This window comes from Oncorhynchus tshawytscha, linkage group LG10 (genome assembly GCF_018296145.1).
Source record: "Oncorhynchus tshawytscha isolate Ot180627B linkage group LG10, Otsh_v2.0, whole genome shotgun sequence".
Taxonomy (NCBI): Eukaryota; Metazoa; Chordata; class Actinopteri; order Salmoniformes; family Salmonidae; genus Oncorhynchus; species Oncorhynchus tshawytscha.
Window position 1 is genome coordinate 3,408,193 of NC_056438.1, and position 22,422 is coordinate 3,430,614.

The 22,422-nt window shown below is 35.9% G+C and overlaps 1 protein-coding gene across 1 annotated transcript in view; it reads left to right on the plus strand.

Annotated features, from left to right (window-relative positions):
• LOC112238119 (serine/threonine-protein kinase DCLK2-like) overlaps positions 1–22,422 on the plus strand; it is a 74,026-nt gene that overhangs the window by 40,168 nt on the left and 11,436 nt on the right. The window contains exons 10-13 of the mRNA XM_042328017.1: positions 582–728; positions 1,259–1,392; positions 5,195–5,272; positions 5,367–5,463. Of these exons, the coding sequence (XP_042183951.1) occupies positions 582–728; positions 1,259–1,392; positions 5,195–5,272; positions 5,367–5,463 (456 nt within the window). The remainder of the gene's footprint in view (positions 1–581; positions 729–1,258; positions 1,393–5,194; positions 5,273–5,366; positions 5,464–22,422) is intronic.

Sequence of the window (22,422 nt, forward strand, 5' to 3'; positions counted from 1 at the left end):
GGTAACATATCATTCATAGATTCAAATCGGTACATATCATTAATTTATACGTCCAGAAATGGTTTTAACTGCTGACTGGCCCTTTTAAAGCTACAGTACATGGTGTCATGGCTGGTCATTTGTTGCATCTAAAACACTGGTGTATGAATCTGAGAGCGCCCCGTCCCTCAGCTCTATCACACAGCAAGCGGCTGGAGCCCGGACTCCATTTGGTTGTTTTTCAAATCGGCAAAACTGTTGTTTAACCCACAAAAATCAAGGTACTGTCAAGTCATGAATCGTACCAAATATCATAGTAACTTGACGTGTGTCTGTTCGTATGTATGTGTGTCTGTTCGTATGTGTGTGTGTGTGTCTGTTTGTATGTGTGTGTGTGTGTGTGTGTGTGTGTCTGTTCGTATGTATGTGTGTGTGTGTTTGTATGTATCTGTTCATATGTGTGTGTGTGTGTGTGTGTGTTTGTTCATATGTGTGTGTGTGTGTGTGTGTGTGTGTGTGTGTGTGTGTTTGTATGTATCTGTTCGTATGTGTGTGTGTGTACAGTATGCTGACCTGTGTCTGTGGACATTCTCTCTCTGCAGGGTGGAGATCTGTTTGACGCCATCACATGTTCTACTAAGTACACAGAGAGAGATGCCAGTGCCATGGTCTTCAACCTGGCCGGGGCTGTTCAATACCTACACCACATGGACATAGTCCACAGAGACATCAAGCCTGAAAACCTGCTGGTATAAAACGCTTACATACACACCTAGAACAGGAACAGGGTTGGAGTTAAAACCCTACAGGAGGGTAAATCTCCAGGAACAGGGTTGGAGTTAAAACCCACCAGGAGGGTATCTCTCCAGGAACAGGGTTGGAGTTAAAACGTACAGGAGGGTATCTCTCCAGGAACAGGGTTGGAGTTAAAACGTACAGGAGGGTATCTCTCCAGGAACAGGGTTGGAGTTAAAACCTACAGGAGGGTATCTCTCCAGGAACAGGGTTGGAGTTAAAACCTAGAGGAGGGTATCTCTCCAGGAACAGGGTTGGAGTTAAAACCTACAGGAGGGTATCTCTCCAGGAACAGGGTTGGAGTTAAAACCTACAGGAGGATCTCTCTCCAGGAACAGGGTTGGAGTTAAAACCTCCAGGAGGGTGTCTCTCCAGGAACAGGGTTGGAGTTAAATCGTACAGGAGGGTTTCTTTTACATTACACTTTAGTCATGTATATCAACCTATCACCGGTCTCCTTTCTTGCCCTGTGACCGACCTCCAGGTGTGTGAGTACCTGGATGGGACCAAGTCGTTGAAGCTGGGTGATTTTGGTCTGGCTACAGTCGTAGAGGGACCCCTGTATACAGTCTGCGGAACCCCCACATATGTAGCTCCAGAGATCATCGCTGAGACTGGGTAAGAGGTGTGTGTGTGTGTGTGTGTCGGAGACCTGATAAGAGGAGTGTGTATGTAGAGACCATCTCGGAGACCTGATAAGAGGAGTGTGTGTTTGTGTGTGTAGAGACCATCTCGGAGACCTGATAAGAGGAGTGTGTGTTTGTGTGTGTAGAGACCATCTCGGAGACCTGATAAGAGGTGTGTGTTTGTGTGTGTAGAGACCATCTCGGAGACCTGATAAGAGGTGTGTGTTTGTGTGTGTAGAGACCATCTCGGAGACCTGATAAGAGGTGTGTGTTTGTGTGTGTAGAGACCATCTCGGAGACCTGATAAGAGGTGTGTGTTTGTGTGTGTAGAGACCATCTCGGAGACCTGATAAGAGGTGTGTGTTTGTGTGTGTAGAGACCATCTCGGAGACCTGATAAGAGGTGTGTGTTTGTGTGTGTAGAGACCATCTCGGAGACCTGATAAGAGGTGTGTGTTTGTGTGTGTAGAGACCAGGAGACCTGATAAGAGGTGTGTTGTGTGTAGAGACCATCTCGGAGACCTGATAAGAGGTGTGTGTTTGTGTGTGTAGAGACCATCTCGGAGACCTCCAGTGTGTTTGTGTGGAGACCATCTCGGAGACCTGATAAGAGGTGTGTGTTTGTGTGTGTAGAGACCATCTCGGAGACCTGATAAGAGGTGTGTGTTTGTGTGTGTAGAGACCATCTCGGAGACCTGATAAGAGGTGTGTGTTTGTGTGTGTAGAGACCATCTCGGAGACCTGATAAGAGGTGTGTGTTTGTGTGTGTAGAGACCATCTCGGAGACCTGATAAGAGGGTGTGTTTGTGTGTGTAGAGACCATCTCGGAGACCTGATAAGAGGAGTGTGTTTGTGTGTGTAGAGACCATCTCGGAGACCTGATAAGAGGTGTGTGTTTGTGTGTGTAGAGACCATCTCGGAGACCTGATAAGAGGAGTGTGTTTGTGTGTGTAGAGACCATCTCGGAGACCTGATAAGAGGTGTGTGTTTGTGTGTGTAGAGACCATCTCGGAGACCTGATAAGAGGAGTGTGTTTGTGTGTGTAGAGACCATCTCGGAGACCTGATAAGAGGAGTGTGTTTGTGTGTGTAGAGACCATCTCGGAGACCTGATAAGAGGTGTGTGTTTGTGTGTGTAGAGACCATCTCGGAGACCTGATAAGAGGAGTGTGTTTGTGTGTGTAGAGACCATCTCGGAGACCTGATAAGAGGAGTGTGTTTGTGTGTAGAGACCATCTCGGAGACCTGATAAGAGGTGTGTGTGTGTAGAGACCATCTCGGAGACCTGATAAGAGGAGTGTGTTTGTGTGTGTAGAGACCATCTCGGAGACCTGATAAGAGGAGTGTGTTTGTGTGTGTAGAGACCATCTCGGAGACCTGATAAGAGGTGTGTGTTTGTGTGTGTAGAGACCATCTCGGAGACCTGATAAGAGGTGTGTGTTTGTGTGTGTAGAGACCATCTCGGAGACCTGATAAGAGGTGTGTGTTTGTGTGTGTAGAGACCATCTCGGAGACCTGATAAGAGGTGTGTGTTTGTGTGTGTAGAGACCATCTCGGAGACCTGATAAGAGGTGTGTGTTTGTGTGTGTAGAGGAGACCTGATAAGAGGTGTGTGTTTGTGTGTGTAGAGACCATCTCGGAGACCTGATAAGAGGTGTGTGTTTGTGTGTGTAGAGACCATCTCGGAGACCTGATAAGAGGTGTGTGTTTGTGTGTGTAGAGACCATCTCGGAGACCTGATAAGAGGAGTGTGTTTGTGTGTGTAGAGACCATCTCGGAGACCTGATAAGAGGTGTGTGTTTGTGTGTGTAGAGACCATCTCGGAGACCTGATAAGAGGTGTGTGTTTGTGTGTGTAGAGACCATCTCGGAGACCTGATAAGAGGTGTGTGTTTGTGTGTGTAGAGACCATCTCGGAGACCTGATAAGAGGAGTGTGTTTGTGTGTGTAGAGACCATCTCGGAGACCTGATAAGAGGTGTGTGTTTGTGTGTGTAGAGACCATCTCGGAGACCTGATAAGAGGAGTGTGTGTTTGTGTGTGTAGAGACCATCTCGGAGACCTGATAAGAGGTGTGTGTTTGTGTGTGTAGAGACCATCTCGGAGACCTGATAAGAGGTGTGTGTTTGTGTGTGTAGAGACCATCTCGGAGACCTGATAAGAGGTGTGTGTTTGTGTGTGTAGAGACCATCTCGGAGACCTGATAAGAGGAGTGTTGTGTGTGTAGAGACCATCTCGGAGACCTGATAAGAGGAGTGTGTTTGTGTGTGTAGAGACCATCTCGAGACCTGATAAGAGGAGTGTGTTTGTGTGTGTAGAGACCATCTCGGAGACCTGATAAGAGGAGTGTGTTTGTGTGTGTAGAGACCATCTCGGAGACCTGATAAGAGGAGTGTGTTTGTGTGTGTAGAGACCATCTCGGAGACCTGATAAGAGGAGTGTGTTTGTGTGTGTAGAGACCATCTCGGAGACCTGATAAGAGGAGTGTGTTTGTGTCCACTTCTCTTAGCTCTTTCCTCACACCTAAAAAAAACCCCCTCTCGTCTGCAACTTTTCCACAGGTTGTTGCTGTTGTTGTTGTGGTTGTTGTTGTTGTTGCTGTTGCTGTTGCTGTTGTTGCTGTTGTGGTTGTTGTTGTTGCTGTTGTTGTTGTTGTTCATAAAATAAGAATGTGCTGATATACTTCACACCTTTTGTGAGTGTAGTTGTGATTTTATTTTCCACCTTAGTAGAATGAACGAACTGTAAATCGTTCTGGATTAACCAATAGGAGAATAGATCTCCCAGGATCCTTCAATTCAAAGTCCCATGAAACAGCTCTGTAAACGTTGTCAACGATGTGGTTCGTTACTCGTCATTACTGCCGCTACGCATGGTGTTGTTGAAGTACATACCATGATCCTGCAGCAGCACCATGCGTCACGACAGGTCGGCCCCGATCCAGCATCACGACGGGTCGGCCCGATCCAGCAGCACGACGGGTCGGCCCGATCCAGCAGCACGACGGGTCGGCCCGATCCAGCAGCACGACGGGTCGGCCCGATCCAGCAGCAGCGGGTCGGCCCGATCCAGCAGCACGACGGGTCGGCCCGATCCAGCAGCACGACGGGTCGGCCCGATCCAGCACGGGTCGGCCCGATCCAGCGACGGGTCGGCCCGATCCAGCATCACGACGGGTCGGCCCGATCCAGCAGCACGACGGGTCGGCCCGATCCAGCAGCACGACGGGTCGGCCCGATCCAGCAGCACGACGGGTCGGCCCGATCCAGCATCACGACGGGTCGGCCCGATCCAGCATCACGACGGGTCGGCCCGATCCAGCACGGGTCGGCCCGATCCAGCAGCACGACGGGTCGGCCCGATCCAGCAGCACGACGGGTCGGCCCGATCCAGCAGCACGACGGGTCGGCCCGATCCAGCATCACGACGGGTCGGCCCGATCCAGCAGCACGACGGGTCGGCCCGATCCAGCAGCACGACGGGTCGGCCCGATCCAGCAGCACGACGGGTCGGCCCGATCCAGCAGCACGACGGGTCGGCCCGATCCAGCAGCACGACGGGTCGGCCCGATCCAGCAGCACCATACGTAACGGCAGTAATGAAGATAGTTGCTCTGAGAAACTCCGTATTTTCACATAACGTTTTGCTGGTTTACTGGGACTTTACTGAAGGATCCTGGGAGATATCGTCCAATTGAATTGTCTTCTCAAGCCCAGGTACTGATTCAGATAAAACCATCTTCTATGTGACCAAAATGTAGAATAATGAGGTTGTCAACTTCCCTGTGTGTGTTGCTAGGTACGGTCTGAAGGTGGATATCTGGGCTGCAGGTGTTATCACCTACATTCTATTGTGTGGGTTCCCCCCGTTCCGCAGGTGAGTTCCAGTACGTTCACCTGTAGGTTCACCTGTAGGTTCACTGGTTTAAACAATAGGACCCAGTATACTCAGTTTCACTCCTCTCCTACAGTGAGAATAACATCCAGGAGGAGTTGTTTGACCAGATACTCAAGGGGGAGTTGGAATTCCCTTCCCCAGACTGGGACACAGTCAGCCTGCCGGCCAAGGTAGGAGCCTGGGGGTTAGAGAGAAAGATGGTATAACATTAGATGGTATAACAGTAGATAGATGGTATAACAGTAGATAGATGGAATAACATTAGATGGTATAACAGTAGATAGATGGTATAACAGTAGATAGATGGTATAACAGTAGATAGATGGTATAACAGTAGATAGATGGTACAACATTAGATAGATGGTATAACAGTAGATAGATAGATGGTATAACATTAGATGGTATAACAGTAGATAGATGGTATAACATTAGATGGCATAACATTAGATGGTATAACATTAGATGGTATAACAGTAGATGGTATAACAGTAGATGGTATAACAGTAGATGGTATAACAGTAGATGGTATAACAGTAGATAGATGGTATAACAGTAGATGGTATAACAATAGATGGTATAACAGTAGATGGTACAACATTAGATAGATGGTATAACAGTAGATAGATGGTATAACATTAGATAGATGGTATAACAGTAGATAGATGGTATAACATTAGATAGATGGTATAACAGTAGATAGATGGTATAACAGTAGATAGATGGTATAACAGTAGATAGATGGTATAACAGTAGATAGATGGTATAACAGTAGATAGATGGTATAACAGTAGATAGATGGTATAACAGTAGATGGTATAACAGTAGATAGATGGTATAACAATAGATGGTATAACAGTAGATAGATGGTATAACATTAGATGGTATAACAGTAGATGGTACAGCATTAGATAGATGGTATAACAGTAGATAGATGGTATAACATTAGATAGATGGTATAACAGTAGATAGATGGTATAACAGTAGATAGATGGTATAACAGTAGATAGATGGTATAACAGTAGATAGATGGTATAACAGTAGATAGATGGTATAACAGTAGATAGATGGTATAACAGTAGATAGATGGTATAACAGTAGATAGATGGTATAACAGTAGATAGATGGTATAACATTAGATAGATGGTATAACAGTAGATAGATGGTATAACAGTAGATAGATGGTATAACAGTAGATAGATGGTATAACAGTAGATAGATGGTATAACAGTAGATAGATGGTATAACAGTAGATGGTATAACAGTAGATAGATGGTATAACAGTAGATGGTATAACAGTAGATAGATGGTATAACAGTAGATAGATGGTATAACAGTAGATGGTATAACAGTAGATAGATAGATGGTATAACAGTAGATGGTATAACAGTAGATAGATGGTATAACAGTAGATAGATGGTATAACAGTAGATAGATGGTATAACAGTAGATAGATGGTATAACAGTAGATAGATGGTATAACAGTAGATAGATGGTATAACAGTAGATAGATGGTATAACAGTAGATAGATGGTATAACAGTAGATAGATGGTATAACAGTAGATAGATGGTATAACAGTAGATAGATGGTATAACAGTAGATGGTATAACAGTAGATGGTATAACAGTAGATAGATGGTATAACAGTAGATGGTATAACAGTAGATAGATGGTATAACAGTAGATAGATGGTATAACATTAGATAGATGGTATAACAGTAGATAGATGGTATAACAGTAGATAGATGGTATAACAGTAGATAGATGGTACAACATTAGATGGTATAACAGTAGATAGATGGTATAACAGTAGATGGTATAACAGTAGATAGATGGTATAACAGTAGATAGATGGTATAACAGTAGATAGATGGTATAACAGTAGATAGATGGTATAACAGTAGATAGATGGTATAACAGTAGATAGATGGTATAACAGTAGATAGATGGTATAACAGTAGATGGTATAACAGTAGATGGTATAACAGTAGATAGATTGATGGTATAACAGTAGATGGTATAACAGTAGATAGATTGATGGTATAACATTAGATGGTATAACAGTAGATGGTATAACAGTAGATAGATGGAATAACATTAGATAGATGGTATAACATTAGATAGATGGTATAACAGTAGATAGATGGTATAACATTAGATAGATGGTATAACATTAGATAGATGGTATAACATTAGATAGATGGTATAACATTAGATAGATGGTACAACAGTAGATAGATGGTATAACATTAGATGGTATAACAGTAGATGGTATAACAGTAGATGGTATAACAGTAGATAGATGGTATAACAGTAGATGGTATAACAGTAGATAGATGGTAGAACAGTAGATGGTATAACAGTAGATAGATGGTATAACATTAGATGGTATAACAGTAGATGGTACAACATTAGATAGATGGTATAACAGTAGATAGATGGTATAACATTAGATAGATGGTATAACAGTAGATAGATGGTATAACAGTAGATAGATGGTATAACAGTAGATAGATGGTATAACAGTAGATAGATGGTATAACAGTAGATAGATGGTATAACAGTAGATTGTATAACAGTAGATAGATGTTATAACAGTAGATAGATGGTATAACAGTAGATGGTATAACAGTAGATAGATGGTATAACAGTAGATGGTATAACAGTAGATAGATGGTATAACATTAGATAGATGGTATAACAGTAGATAGATGGTATAACAGTAGATAGATGGTATAACATTAGATAGATGGTATAACATTAGATAGATGGTATAACAGTAGATAGATGGTATAACATTAGATAGATGGTATAACAGTAGATAGATGGTATAACATTAGATAGATGGTATAACAGTAGATAGATGGTATAACAGTAGATAGATGGTATAACAGTAGATAGATGGTATAACATTAGATAGATGGTATAACATTAGATAGATGGTATAACAGTAGATGGTATAACAGTAGATGGTATAACAGTAGATGGTATAACAGTAGATAGATGGTATAACAGTAGATGGTATAACAGTAGATAGATGGTATAACATTAGATAGATGGTATAACATTAGATGGTATAACAGTAGATGGTACAACATTAGATAGATGGTATAACAGTAGATAGATGGTATAACATTAGATAGATGGTATAACAGTAGATAGATGGTATAACATTAGATAGATGGTATAACAGTAGATAGATGGTATAACAGTAGATAGATGGTATAACAGTAGATAGATGGTATAACAGTAGATAGATGGTATAACAGTAGATAGATGGTATAACAGTAGAGTATAACATAGATATAATAACAGATAGATGGTATAACAGTAGATAGATGGATAGATGGTATAACAGTAGATGGTATAACATTAGATAGATGGTATAACAGTAGATAGATGGTATAACAGTAGATAGATGGTATAACAGTAGATAGATGGTATAACAGTAGATAGATGGTATAACAGTAGATAGATGGTATAACAGTAGATAGATGGTATAACAGTAGATAGATGGTATAACATTAGATAGATGGTACAACAGTAGATAGATGGTATAACATTAGATGGTATAACAGTAGATGGTATAACAGTAGATGGTATAACAGTAGATAGATGGTATAACAGTAGATATAACAGTAGATAGATGGTATAACAGTAGATAGATGGTATAACAGTAGATAGATGGTATAACAGTAGATAGATGGTATAACAGTAGATAGATGGTATAACATTAGATAGATGGTACAACAGTAGATAGATGGTATAACATTAGATGGTATAACAGTAGATGGTATAACAGTAGATGGTATAACAGTAGATAGATGGTATAACAGTAGATGGTATAACAGTAGATAGATGGTAGAACAGTAGATAGATGGTATAACATTATATAGATGGTATAACATTAGATAGATGGTATAACAGTAGATAGATGGTATAACATTAGATAGATGGTATAACAGTAGATAGATGGTATAACATTAGATAGATGGTACAACAGTCGATAGATGGTATAACAGTAGATAGATGGTACAACAGTAGATAGATGGTATAACATTAGCTAGATGGTATAACATTAGATAGATGGTATAACATTAGATGGTATAACAGTAGATAGATGGAATAACATTAGATAGATGGTATAACATTAGATAGATGGTATAACAGTAGATAGATGGTATAACATTAGATAGATGGTATAACATTAGATAGATGGTATAACATTAGATAGATGGTATAACATTAGATAGATGGTATAACATTAGATAGATGGTATAACATTAGATAGATGGTATAACACAAGATGGTATAACAGTAGATAGATGGTATAACATTACATGGTATAACATTAGATAGATGGTATAACATTAGATAGATGGTATAACAGTAGATAGATGGTATAACATTACATGGTATAACATTAGATAGATGGTATAACAGTAGATAGATGGTATAACAGTAGATAGATGGTATAACAGTAGATAGATGGTATAACAGTAGATAGATGGTATAACATTAGATAGATGGTATAACATTAGATAGATGGTATAACAGTAGATAGATGGTATAACATAAGATGGTATAACAGTAGATAGATGGTATAACATTACATGGTATAACATTAGATAGATGGTATAACATTAGATAGATGGTATAACATTACATGGTATAACATTAGATAGATGGTATAGCAGTAGATAGATGGTATAACATTAGATGGTATAACATTAGATAGATGGTATAACATTAGATAGATGGTATAACATTAGATAGATGGTATAACAGTAGATAGATGGTATAACAGTAGATAGATGGTATAACAGTAGATAGATGGTATAACATTAGATAGATGGTATAACATTAGATAGATGGTATAACATTAGATAGATGGTATAACATTAGATAGATGGTATAACATTAGATGGTATAACAGTAGATGGTATAACAGTAGATAGATGGTACAACAGTAGATAGATGGTACAACAGTAGATGGTATAACATTAGATAGATGGTATAACAGTAGATAGATGGTATAACATTAGATAGATGGTATAACATTAGATAGATGGTATAACATTAGATGGTATTACATTAGATAGATGGTATAACAGTAGATAGATGGTATAACAGTAGATGGTATAACAGTAGATGGTATAACAGTAGATAGATGGTACAACAGTAGATAGATGGTACAACAGTAGATAGATGGTACAACAGTAGATAGATGGTATAACAGTAGATAGATGGTACAACAGTAGATAGATGGTACAACAGTAGATAGATGGTACAACAGTAGATGGTATAACAGTAGATAGATGGTATAACAGTAGATAGATGGTACAACAGTAGATAGATGGTACAACAGTAGATAGATGGTATAACATTAGATAGATGGTACAACAGTAGATAGATGGTACAACAGTAGATAGATGGTATAACAGTAGATAGATGGTACAACAGTAGATAGATGGTACAACAGTAGATGGTATAACAGTAGATAGATGGTAGAACATTAGATAGATGGTACAACAGTAGATGGTATAACAGTAGATAGATGGTACAACAGTAGATAGATGGTACAACAGTAGATGGTATAACAGTAGATAGATGGTACAACAGTAGATAGATGGTACAACAGTAGATGGTACAACAGTAGATAGATGGTACAACAGTAGATAGATGGTACAACAGTAGATGGTACAACAGTAGATGGTATAACAGTAGATAGATGGTACAACAGTAGATAGATGGTACAACAGTAGATGGTATAACAGTAGATAGATGGTACAACAGTAGATAGATGGTACAACAGTAGATGGTATAACAGTAGATAGATGGTATAACAGTAGATAGATGGTATAACATTAGATAGATGGTATAACATTAGATAGATGGTATAACATTAGATGGTATAACAGTAGATGGTATAACAGTAGATAGATGGTATAACATTAGATGGTATAACAGTAGCTAGATGGTATAACAGTAGATAGATGGTATAACAGTAGATAGATGGTATAACAGTAGATAGATGGTATAACAGTAGATAGATGGTATAACATAGATAGAGTATAACATAGATAGATGGTATAACACAGATAGATGGTATAACAGTAGATAGATGGTATAACAGTAGATAGATGGTATAACAGTAGATAGATGGTATAACAGTAGATAGATGGTATAACAGTAGATAGATGGTATAACAGTAGATGGTATAACAGTAGATAGATGGTAGAACATTAGATAGATGGTACAACATTAGATAGATGGTATAACATTAGATAGATGGTATAACAGTAGATGGTATAACAGTAGATAGATGGTATAACATTAGATAGATGGTACAACAGTAGATAGATGGTATAACATTAGATAGATGGTACAACAGTAGATGGTATAACATTAGATAGATGGTATAACATTAGATGGTATAACAGTAGATAGATGGTATAACAGTAGATAGATGGTATAACATTAGACGGTATAACATTAGATAGATGGTACAACAGTAGATAGATGGTATAACAGTAGATAGATGGTATAACAGTAGATAGATGGTATAACAGTAGATGGTATAACAGTAGATAGATGGTAGAACATTAGATAGATGGTACAACATTAGATAGATGGTATAACATTAGATAGATGGTATAACAGTAGATGGTATAACAGTAGATAGATGGTATAACATTAGATAGATGGTACAACAGTAGATAGATGGTATAACATTAGATAGATGGTACAACAGTAGATGGTATAACATTAGATAGATGGTATAACATTAGATGGTATTACATTAGATAGATGGTATAACAGTAGATAGATGGTATAACATTAGACGGTATAACATTAGATAGATGGTACAACAGTAGATAGATGGTATAACAGTAGATAGATGGTATAACAGTAGATAGATGGTATAACAGTAGATGGTATAACAGTAGATAGATGGTATAACATTAGATGGTATAACAGTAGATAGATGGTATAACAGTAGATAGATGGTATAACATTAGATAGATGGTATAACAGTAGATAGATGGTATAACATTAGATAGATGGTATAACAGTAGATAGATGGTATAACATTAGATGGTATAACAGATAGATATAACATCAGTATAACAGTAGAGTATAACATAGATGGTATAACAGTAGATAGATGGTATAACAGTAGATAGATGGTATAACAGTAGATAGATGGTATAACAGATAGATGGTATAACATAGATGGTATAACAGTAGATAGATGGTATAACAGAAGATAGATGGTATAATAGTAGATATATGGTATAACAGTAGATGGTATAACAGTAGGTAGATGGTATAACAGTAGATAGATGGTATAACAGTAGATAGATGGTATAACAGTAGATAGATGGTATAACAGTAGATGGTATAACATTAGATAGATGGTATAACATTAGATGGTATAACAGTAGATGGTATAACAGTAGATAGATGGTATAACAGTAGATAGATGGTATAACAGTAGCTAGATGGTATAACAGTAGATAGATAGATGGTATAACAGTAGATAGATGGTATAACATTAGATGGTATAACAGTAGATAGATGGTATAACAGTAGATAGATGGTATAACAGTAGATAGATGGTATAACAGTAGATAGATGGTATAACATTAGATAGATGGTATAACATTAGATAGATGGTATAACAGTAGATAGATGGTATAACATTAGATAGATGGTATAACAGTAGATAGATGGTATAACATTAGATAGATGGTATAACATTAGATAGATGGTATAACAGTAGATAGATGGTAGATAGTATAACAGTAGATAGATGGTATAACAGTAGATGGTATAACAGTAGATGGTATAACAGTAGATAGATAGATGGTATAACAGTAGATAGATGGTATAACACAGAGTAGATGGTATAACAGTAGATAGATTGATGGTATAACAGTAGATAGATGGTATAACAGCAGATAGATGGTATAACAGCAGATGGTATAACAGCAGATGGTATAACATAGATAGATAGATGGTATAACAGTAGATGGTATAAACAGTAGATAACAGCAGATAGATGGTATAACAGTAGATAGATGGTATAACAGATAGATGGTATAACAGTAGATAGATGGTATAACAGTAGATAGATGGTATAACAGTAGATGGTATAACAGTAGATAGATGGTATAACAGCAGAGTATAACATAGATAGATGGTATAACAGTAGATAGATGGTATAACAGATAGATGGTATAACAGTAGATAGATGGTATAACAGCAGATAGATGGTATAACAGTAGATAGATGGTATAACAGATAGATGGTATAACAGTAGATGGTATAACAGTAGATAGATGGTATAACATTAGATAGATGGTATAACATTAGATAGATGGTATAACATTAGATGGTATAACAGTAGATAGATGGTATAACAGTAGATAGATGGTATAACAGTAGATAGATGGTATAACAGTAGATAGATGGTATAACAGTAGATAGATGGTATAACAGATAGATGGTATAACAGCAGATAGATGGTATAACATAGATAGATGGTATAACAGATAGATGGTATAACAGTAGATAGATGGTATAACAGTAGATAGATGGTATAACAGTAGATAGATGGTATAACAGCAGATAGATGGTATAACATTAGATAGATGGTATAACAGTAGATAGATGGTATAACAGTAGATAGATGGTATAACAGTAGATAGATGGTATAACAGCAGATGGTATAACATTAGATAGATGGTATAACATTAGATAGATGGTATAACATTAGATAGATGGTATAACAGTAGATAGATATAACAGCAGATAGATGGTATAACAGTAGATAGATGGTATAACATTAGATGGTATAACATTAGATAGGTATAACATTAGATAGATGGTATAACAGTAGAGATAGATAGATGGTATAACAGTAGATAGATGGTATAACAGTAGAGTATAACATAGATGGTATAACAGTAGATAGATTGTATAAACAGATAGATGGTATAACAGTAGATAGATGGTATAAACAGATAGATGGTATAACAGCAGATGGTATAACAGTAGATAGATGGTATAACAGTAGATGGTATAACAGTAGATAGATGGTATAACAGCAGATAGTATAACAGTAGATAGATGGTATAACAGTAGATAGATGGTATAACAGTAGATAGATGGTATAACAGTAGATAGATGGTATAACAGTAGATAGATGGTATAACAGTAGATAGATGGTATAACAGTAGATAGATGGTATAACAGTAGATAGATGGTATAACAGTAGATAGATGGTATAACACAGATAGATGGTATAACAGTAGATAGATGGTATAACAGTAGATAGATGGTATAACAGCAGATGGTATAACAGTAGATGGTATAACAGTAGATAGATGGTATAACAGCAGATAGATGGTATAACAGTAGATAGATGGTATAACAGTAGATAGATGGTATAACAGTAGATAGATGGTATAACAGTAGATAGATGGTATAACAGTAGATAGATGGTATAACAGTAGATAGATATAAATTAGATGGTATAACAGTAGATAGATGGTATAACAGTAGATAGATGGTATAAAGTAGATAGATGGTATAACAGTAGATAGATGGTATAACATTAGATAGATGGTATAACAGCAGATAGATGGTATAACATTAGATAGATGGTATAACAGTAGATAGATGGTATAACAGTAGATAGATGGTATAACAGCAGATAGATGGTATAACATTAGATAGATGGTATAACAGTAGATAGATGGTATAACAGTAGATAGATGGTATAATAGATAGATGGTATAACAGATAGATGGTATAACAGTAGAGTATAACATAGATGGTATAACAGTAGATAGATGGTATAACAGTAGATAGATGGTATAACAGTAGATGGTATAACAGTAGATGGTATAACAGTAGATAGATGGTATAACAGTAGATAGATGGTATAACAGTAGATAGATGGTATAACACAGATAGATGGTATAACAGATAGATGGTATAACAGTAGATGGTATAACAGCAGATAGATGGTATAACAGCAGATAGATGGTATAACAGTAGATGGTATAACAGTAGATAGATGGTATAACAGCAGATAGATGGTATAACAGTAGATAGATGGTATAACAGCAGATAGATGGTATAACAGTAGATAGATGGTATAACAGTAGATAGATGGTATAACAGTAGATAGATGGTATAACAGTAGATAGATGGTACAACAGTAGATAGATGGTATAACAGTAGATGGTATAACAGTAGATAGATGGTATAACAGTAGATAGATAACAGCAGTAGATGGTATAACAGATAGATGGTATAACAGCAGATGGTATAACATTAGATAGATGGTACAACAGTAGATAGATGGTATAACAGTAGATAGATGGTATAACAGTAGATGGTATAACAGTAGATAGATGGTACAACATTAGATAGATGGTATAACAGATAGATGGTATAACAGCAGATAGATGGTATAACAGTAGATAGATGGTATAACAGTAGATAGATGGTATAACAGTAGATGGTATAACAGCAGATAGATGGTATAACAGTAGATAGATGGTATAACAGTAGATGGTATAACAGTAGATAGATGGTATAACATAGACAGATGGTATAACAGCAGATAGATGGTATAACAGTAGATAGATGGTATAACATTAGATGGTATAACATTAGATAGATGGTATAACATTAGATAGATGGTATAACAGCAGATAGATGGTATAACAGCAGATAGATGGTATAACACAGATAGATGGTATAACAGTCAGAGATAACAGCAGATAGGTATAACATTAGATAGATGGTATAACAGCAGATAGATGGTATAACAGTAGATAGATGGTATAACATTAGATAGATGGTATAACATTAGATAGATGGTATAACATTAGATAGATGGTATAACAGTAGATGATGGTATAACAGTAGATAGATGGTACAACACAGATAGATGGTATAACAGTAGATGGTATAACAGCAGATAGATGGTATAACATAGATAGATGGTATAACAGTAGATGGTATAACAGCAGATAGATGGTATAACAGTAGATAGATGGTATAACATTAGACGGTATAACATTAGATAGATGGTACAACAGTAGATAGATGGTATAACAGTAGATAGATGGTATAACAGTAGATGGTATAACAGTAGATAGATGGTATAACAGTAGATAGATGGTATAACATTAGATGGTATAACAGTAGATAGATGGTATAACAGTAGATAGATGGTATAACAGTAGATAGATGGTATAACAGTAGATAGATGGTATAACGGTAGATAGATGGTATAACAGTAGATAGATGGTATAACAGTAGATAGATGGTATAACAGTAGATGGTAGAACATTAGATAGATGGTATAACATTAGATGGTATAACATTAGATAGATGGTACAACATTAGATAGATGGTATAACAGTAGATAGATGGTATAACAGTAGATATGTGGTATAACATCAGATGGTATAACATTAGATAGATGGTATAACAGAAGATAGATGGTATAATAGTAGATATATGGTATAATAGTAGATGGTATAACAGTAGGTAGATGGTATAACAGTAGATAGATGGTATAACAGTAGATAGATGGTATAACAGTAGACAGATGGTATAACAGTAGATGGTATAACATTAGATAGATGGTATAACATTAGATGGTATAACAGTAGATAGATGGTATAACAGTAGCTAGATGGTATAACAGTAGATAGATGGTATAACAGTAGCTAGATGGTATAACATTAGATAGATGGTATAACATTAGATAGATGGTATAACATTAGATAGATGGTATAACAGTAGATAGATGGTATAACATTAGATAGATGGTATAACATAGATAGATGGTATAACAGCAGATAGTATAACAGTAGATAGATGGTATAACAGTAGATAGATGGTATAACATTAGATAGATGGTATAACAGTAGATAGATGGTATAACATTAGATAGATGGTATAACAGTAGATAGATGGTATAACAGTAGATAGATGGTATAACAGTAGATAGATGTATAACAGTATAACAGCAGATGGTATAACAGTAGATGGTATAACAGTAGATAGATGGTATAACAGCAGAGTATAACATAGATGGTATAATAGATGGTATAACAGTAGATAGATGGTATAACAGTAGATGGTATAACAGTAGTATAGATGGTATAACATAGATAGATGGTATAACAGCAGATAGTATAACAGCAGATAGATGGTATAACAGTAGATAGATGGTATAAACAGTAGATGGTATAACAGTAGATGACGGTATAACAGCAGATGATGGTATAACAGTAGATAGATGGTATAACAGTAGATAGATGGTATAACAGTAGATGGTATAAGCAGTAGATGGTATAACAGTAGATGGTATAACAGTAGATAGATGGTATAACAGTAGATGGTATAACAGTAGATAGATGGTATAACAGCAGATAGATGGTATAACAGTAGATGAGTATAACAGCAGATAGATGGTATAACAGCAGATAGATGGTATAACAGTAGATGGTATAACAGTAGATAGATGGTATAACAGTAGATAGATGGTATAACAGTAGATGGTATAACAGTAGATAGATGGTATAACAGCAGATAGATGGTATAACAGTAGATAGATGGTATAACAGTAGATAGATGGTATAACAGTAGATAGATGGTATAACAGTAGATAGATGGTATAACAGTAGATAGATGGTATAACATTAGATAGATGGTATAACAGCAGATAGATGGTATAACAGTAGATAGATGGTATAACAGTAGATAGATGGTATAACAGTAGATAGATGGTATAACAGTAGATGGTATAACAGCAGATAGATGGTATAACAGTAGATAGATGGTATAACAGTAGATAGATGGTATAACAGTAGATAGATGGTATAACATAAGATAGATGGTATAACAGTAGATAGATGGTATAACACAGATAGATAACATAGTATAACAGCAGATAGATGGTATAACAGCAGATAGATGGTATAACAGTAGATGGTATAACAGTAGATAGATGGTATAACATTAGATAGATGGTATAACAGCTAGATAGATGGTATAACAGTAGATAGATGGTATAACAGTAGATAGATGGTATAACAGTAGATAGATGGTATAACAGTAGATAGATGGTATAACAGTAGATAGATGGTATAACAGTAGATAGATGGTATAACAGTAGATAGATGGTATAACAGTAGATAGATGGTATAACAGTAGATAGATGGTATAACAGTAGATAGATAGATGGTATAACAGCAGATAGATGGTATAACATTAGATAGATGGTATAACAGTAGATAGATGGTATAACACAGATAGATGGTATAACAGTAGATGGTATAACAGTAGATAGATGGTATAACAGTAGATAGATGGTATAACACAGATAGATGGTATAACAGTAGAGTATAACAGTAGATAGATGGTATAACAGTAGATAGATGGTATAACATTAGATAGATGGTATAACATAGATGGTATAACAGTAGATAGATGGTATAACAGTAGATAGATGGTAGATAGATGGTATAACAGTAGATAGATGGTATAACAGTAGATAGATGGTATAACAGTAGACGGTATAATAGATAGATGGTATAACAGTAGATGGTATAACAGATAGTATAACATAGATGGTATAACAGATAGATAGATGGTATAACAGTAGATAGATGGTATAACAGTAGATAGATGGTATAACAGTAGATAGATGGTATAAGTATAGATAGATGGTATAACAGCAGATAGATGGTATAACAGTAGATAGATGGTATAACAGTAGATAGATGGTATAACAGTAGATAGATGGTATAACAGTAGATAGATGGTATAACAGTAGACAGATGGTATAACAGTAGATAGATGGTATAACAGTAGATAGAGATGGTATAGATGGTACAACAGTAGATAGATGGTATAACAGCAGATAGATGGTATAACAGTAGATAGATGGTATAACAGCAGAGTAGATGGTATAACAGTAGATAGATGGTATAACAGTAGATAGATGGTATAACAGTAGCAGATAGACGGTATAACAGCAGATAGATGGTATAACAGTAGATAGATGGTATAACAGCAGATAGACGGTATAACACAGATAGATGGTATAACAGCAGATAGATGGTATAACAGTAGATAGATGGTATAACAGTAGATAGATGGTATAACAGTAGATAGATGGTATAACAGTAGATAGATGGTATAACAGTAGATAGATGGTATAACAGTAGATGGTATAACAGTAGATAGAGATGGTATAACAGCAGATGGTATAACAGATGGTATAACAGATAGATGGTATAACAGTAGATAGATGGTATAACAGTAGATAGATGGTATAACAGTAGATGGTATAACATTAGATAGATATAACAGCAGGTATAACATTAGATAGATGGTATAACACAGATAGATGGTATAACAGTAGATAGATGGTATAACAGATAGATAGATAACAGCAGTATAACAGCAGATAGATGGTATAAACAGATAGATATAGATGGTATAACAGCAGATAGATAAATAGAACAGACAGATAGATGGTATAACAGTAGATAGATGGTATAACAGTAGATAGAGCAGATGGTATAACAGTAGATAGATGGTATAACAGTATAGATAGATGGTATAACAGTAGATAGATGGTATAACAGTAGATAGATGGTATAACAGCAGATAGATAGATGGTATAACAGTAGATAGATGGTATAAACAGATAGATATAACAGTAGATAGATGGTATAACAGTAGATAGATGGTATAACATTAGATAACAGCAGTAGATAGTATAACAGTAGATAACAGTAGATGGTATAACAGTAGATAGATGGTATAACAGTAGATAGATGGTATAACAGTAGATGGTATAACAGTATAACAGTAGATAGATGGTATAACAGTAGATATGGTATAACAGTAGATAGATGGTATAACAGTAGATAGATGGTATAACAGTAGATAGATGGTATAACAGTAGATAGATGGTATAACAGTAGATAGATGGTATAACAGTAGATAGATGGTATAACAGTAGATGGTATAACAGATAGATGGTATAACAGTAGATAGAGTATAACAGCAGGTATAACAGTAGATAGATGGTATAACAGTAGATAGATGGTATAACAGTAGATAGTATAACAGCAGATAGATGGTATAACACAGATAGATGGTATAACAGTAGATGGTATAACAGTAGATAGATGGTATAACAGTAGATAGATGGTAGATGGTATAACATTAGATAGAGATAGATAGATAGATGGTATAACAGTAGATAGATGGTATAACAGCAGAAAGATGGTATAACAGTAGATAGATGGTATAACAGTAGATAGATGGTATAACAGTAGATAGTATAACAGTAGATAGATGGTATAACAGTAGATGGTATAACATTAGATAGATGGTATAACAGTAGATAGATGGTATAACATTAGATAGATGGTATAACAGTAGATGGTATAACAGTAGATAGATGGTACAACAGTAGATAGATGGTACAACAGTAGATGGTATAACAGTAGATGGTATAACAGTAGATAGATGGTATAACAGTAGATAGATGGTATAACATTAGATGGTATTACATTAGATAGATGGTATAACAGTAGATAGATGGTATAACATTAGACGGTATAACAGTAGATAGATGGTATAACAGTAGATAGATGGTACAACAGATAGATGGTATAACAGTAGATAGATGGTATAACATTAGATGGTATAACAGTAGTTAGATGGTATAACAGTAGATAGATGGTATAACAGTAGATAGATGGTATAACAGTAGATAGATGGTATAACAGTAGATAGATGGTATAACGGTAGATAGATGGTATAACAGTAGATGGTATAACAGTAGATAGATGGTATAACAGTAGATGGTAGAACATTAGATAGATGGTATAACATTAGATGGTATAACATTAGATAGATGGTACAACATTAGATAGATGGTATAACAGTAGATAGATGGTATAACAGTAGATATGTGGTATAACATCAGATGGTATAACATTAGATAGATGGTATAACAGAAGATAGATGGTAGATAGATGGTATAACAGTAGATGGTATAACAGCAGTAGATGGTATAACAGCAGATAGATGGTATAACAGTAGATAGATGGTATAACAGTAGATGGTATAACAGTAGATGGTATAACAGTAGATAGATGGTATAACAGTAGATGGTATAACAGTAGATGGTATAACAGTAGATAGATGGTATAACAGTAGATGGTATAACAGTAGATAGATGGTATAACAGTAGATAGATGGTATAACAGTAGATAGATGGTATAACAGTAGATAGATGGTATAACAGTAGATAGATGGTATAACAGTAGATAGATGGTATAACAGTAGATAGTATAACAGTAGATAGATGGTATAACATTAGATAGATGGTATAACATTAGATAGATGGTATAACATTAGATAGATGGTATAACAGTAGATAGATGGTATAACAGTAGATAGATGGTATAACAGTAGATAGATGGTATAACATTAGATAGTATAACAGTAGATGGTATAACAGTAGCTAGATGGTATAACATTAGATAGTATAACAGTAGATGGTATAACAGTAGATGGTATAACAGTAGATAGATGGTATAACAGTAGCTAGATGGTATAACAGTAGCTAGATGGTATAACAGTAGCTAGATGGTATAACAGTAGATAGATGGTATAACAGTAGATAGATGGTATAACAGTAGATAGATGGTATAACAGTAGATAGATGGTATAACATTAGATAGATGGTATAACATTAGATGGTATAACAGTAGATGGTATAACAGTAGATAGATGGTACAACAGTAGATAGATGGTATAACATTAGATAGTATAACAGTAGATAGATGGTATAACATTAGATAGATGGTATAACAGTAGATGGTATAGATAGATGGTATAACAGTAGATAGATGGTATAACAGTAGATAGATAGTAGATGGTATAACAGTAGATGGTATAACAGCAGATAGATGGTATAACATAGATGGTATAACAGTAGATAGATGGTATAACAGTAGATAGATGGTATAACATAGATAGTATAACAGTAGATAGATGGTATAACAGATAG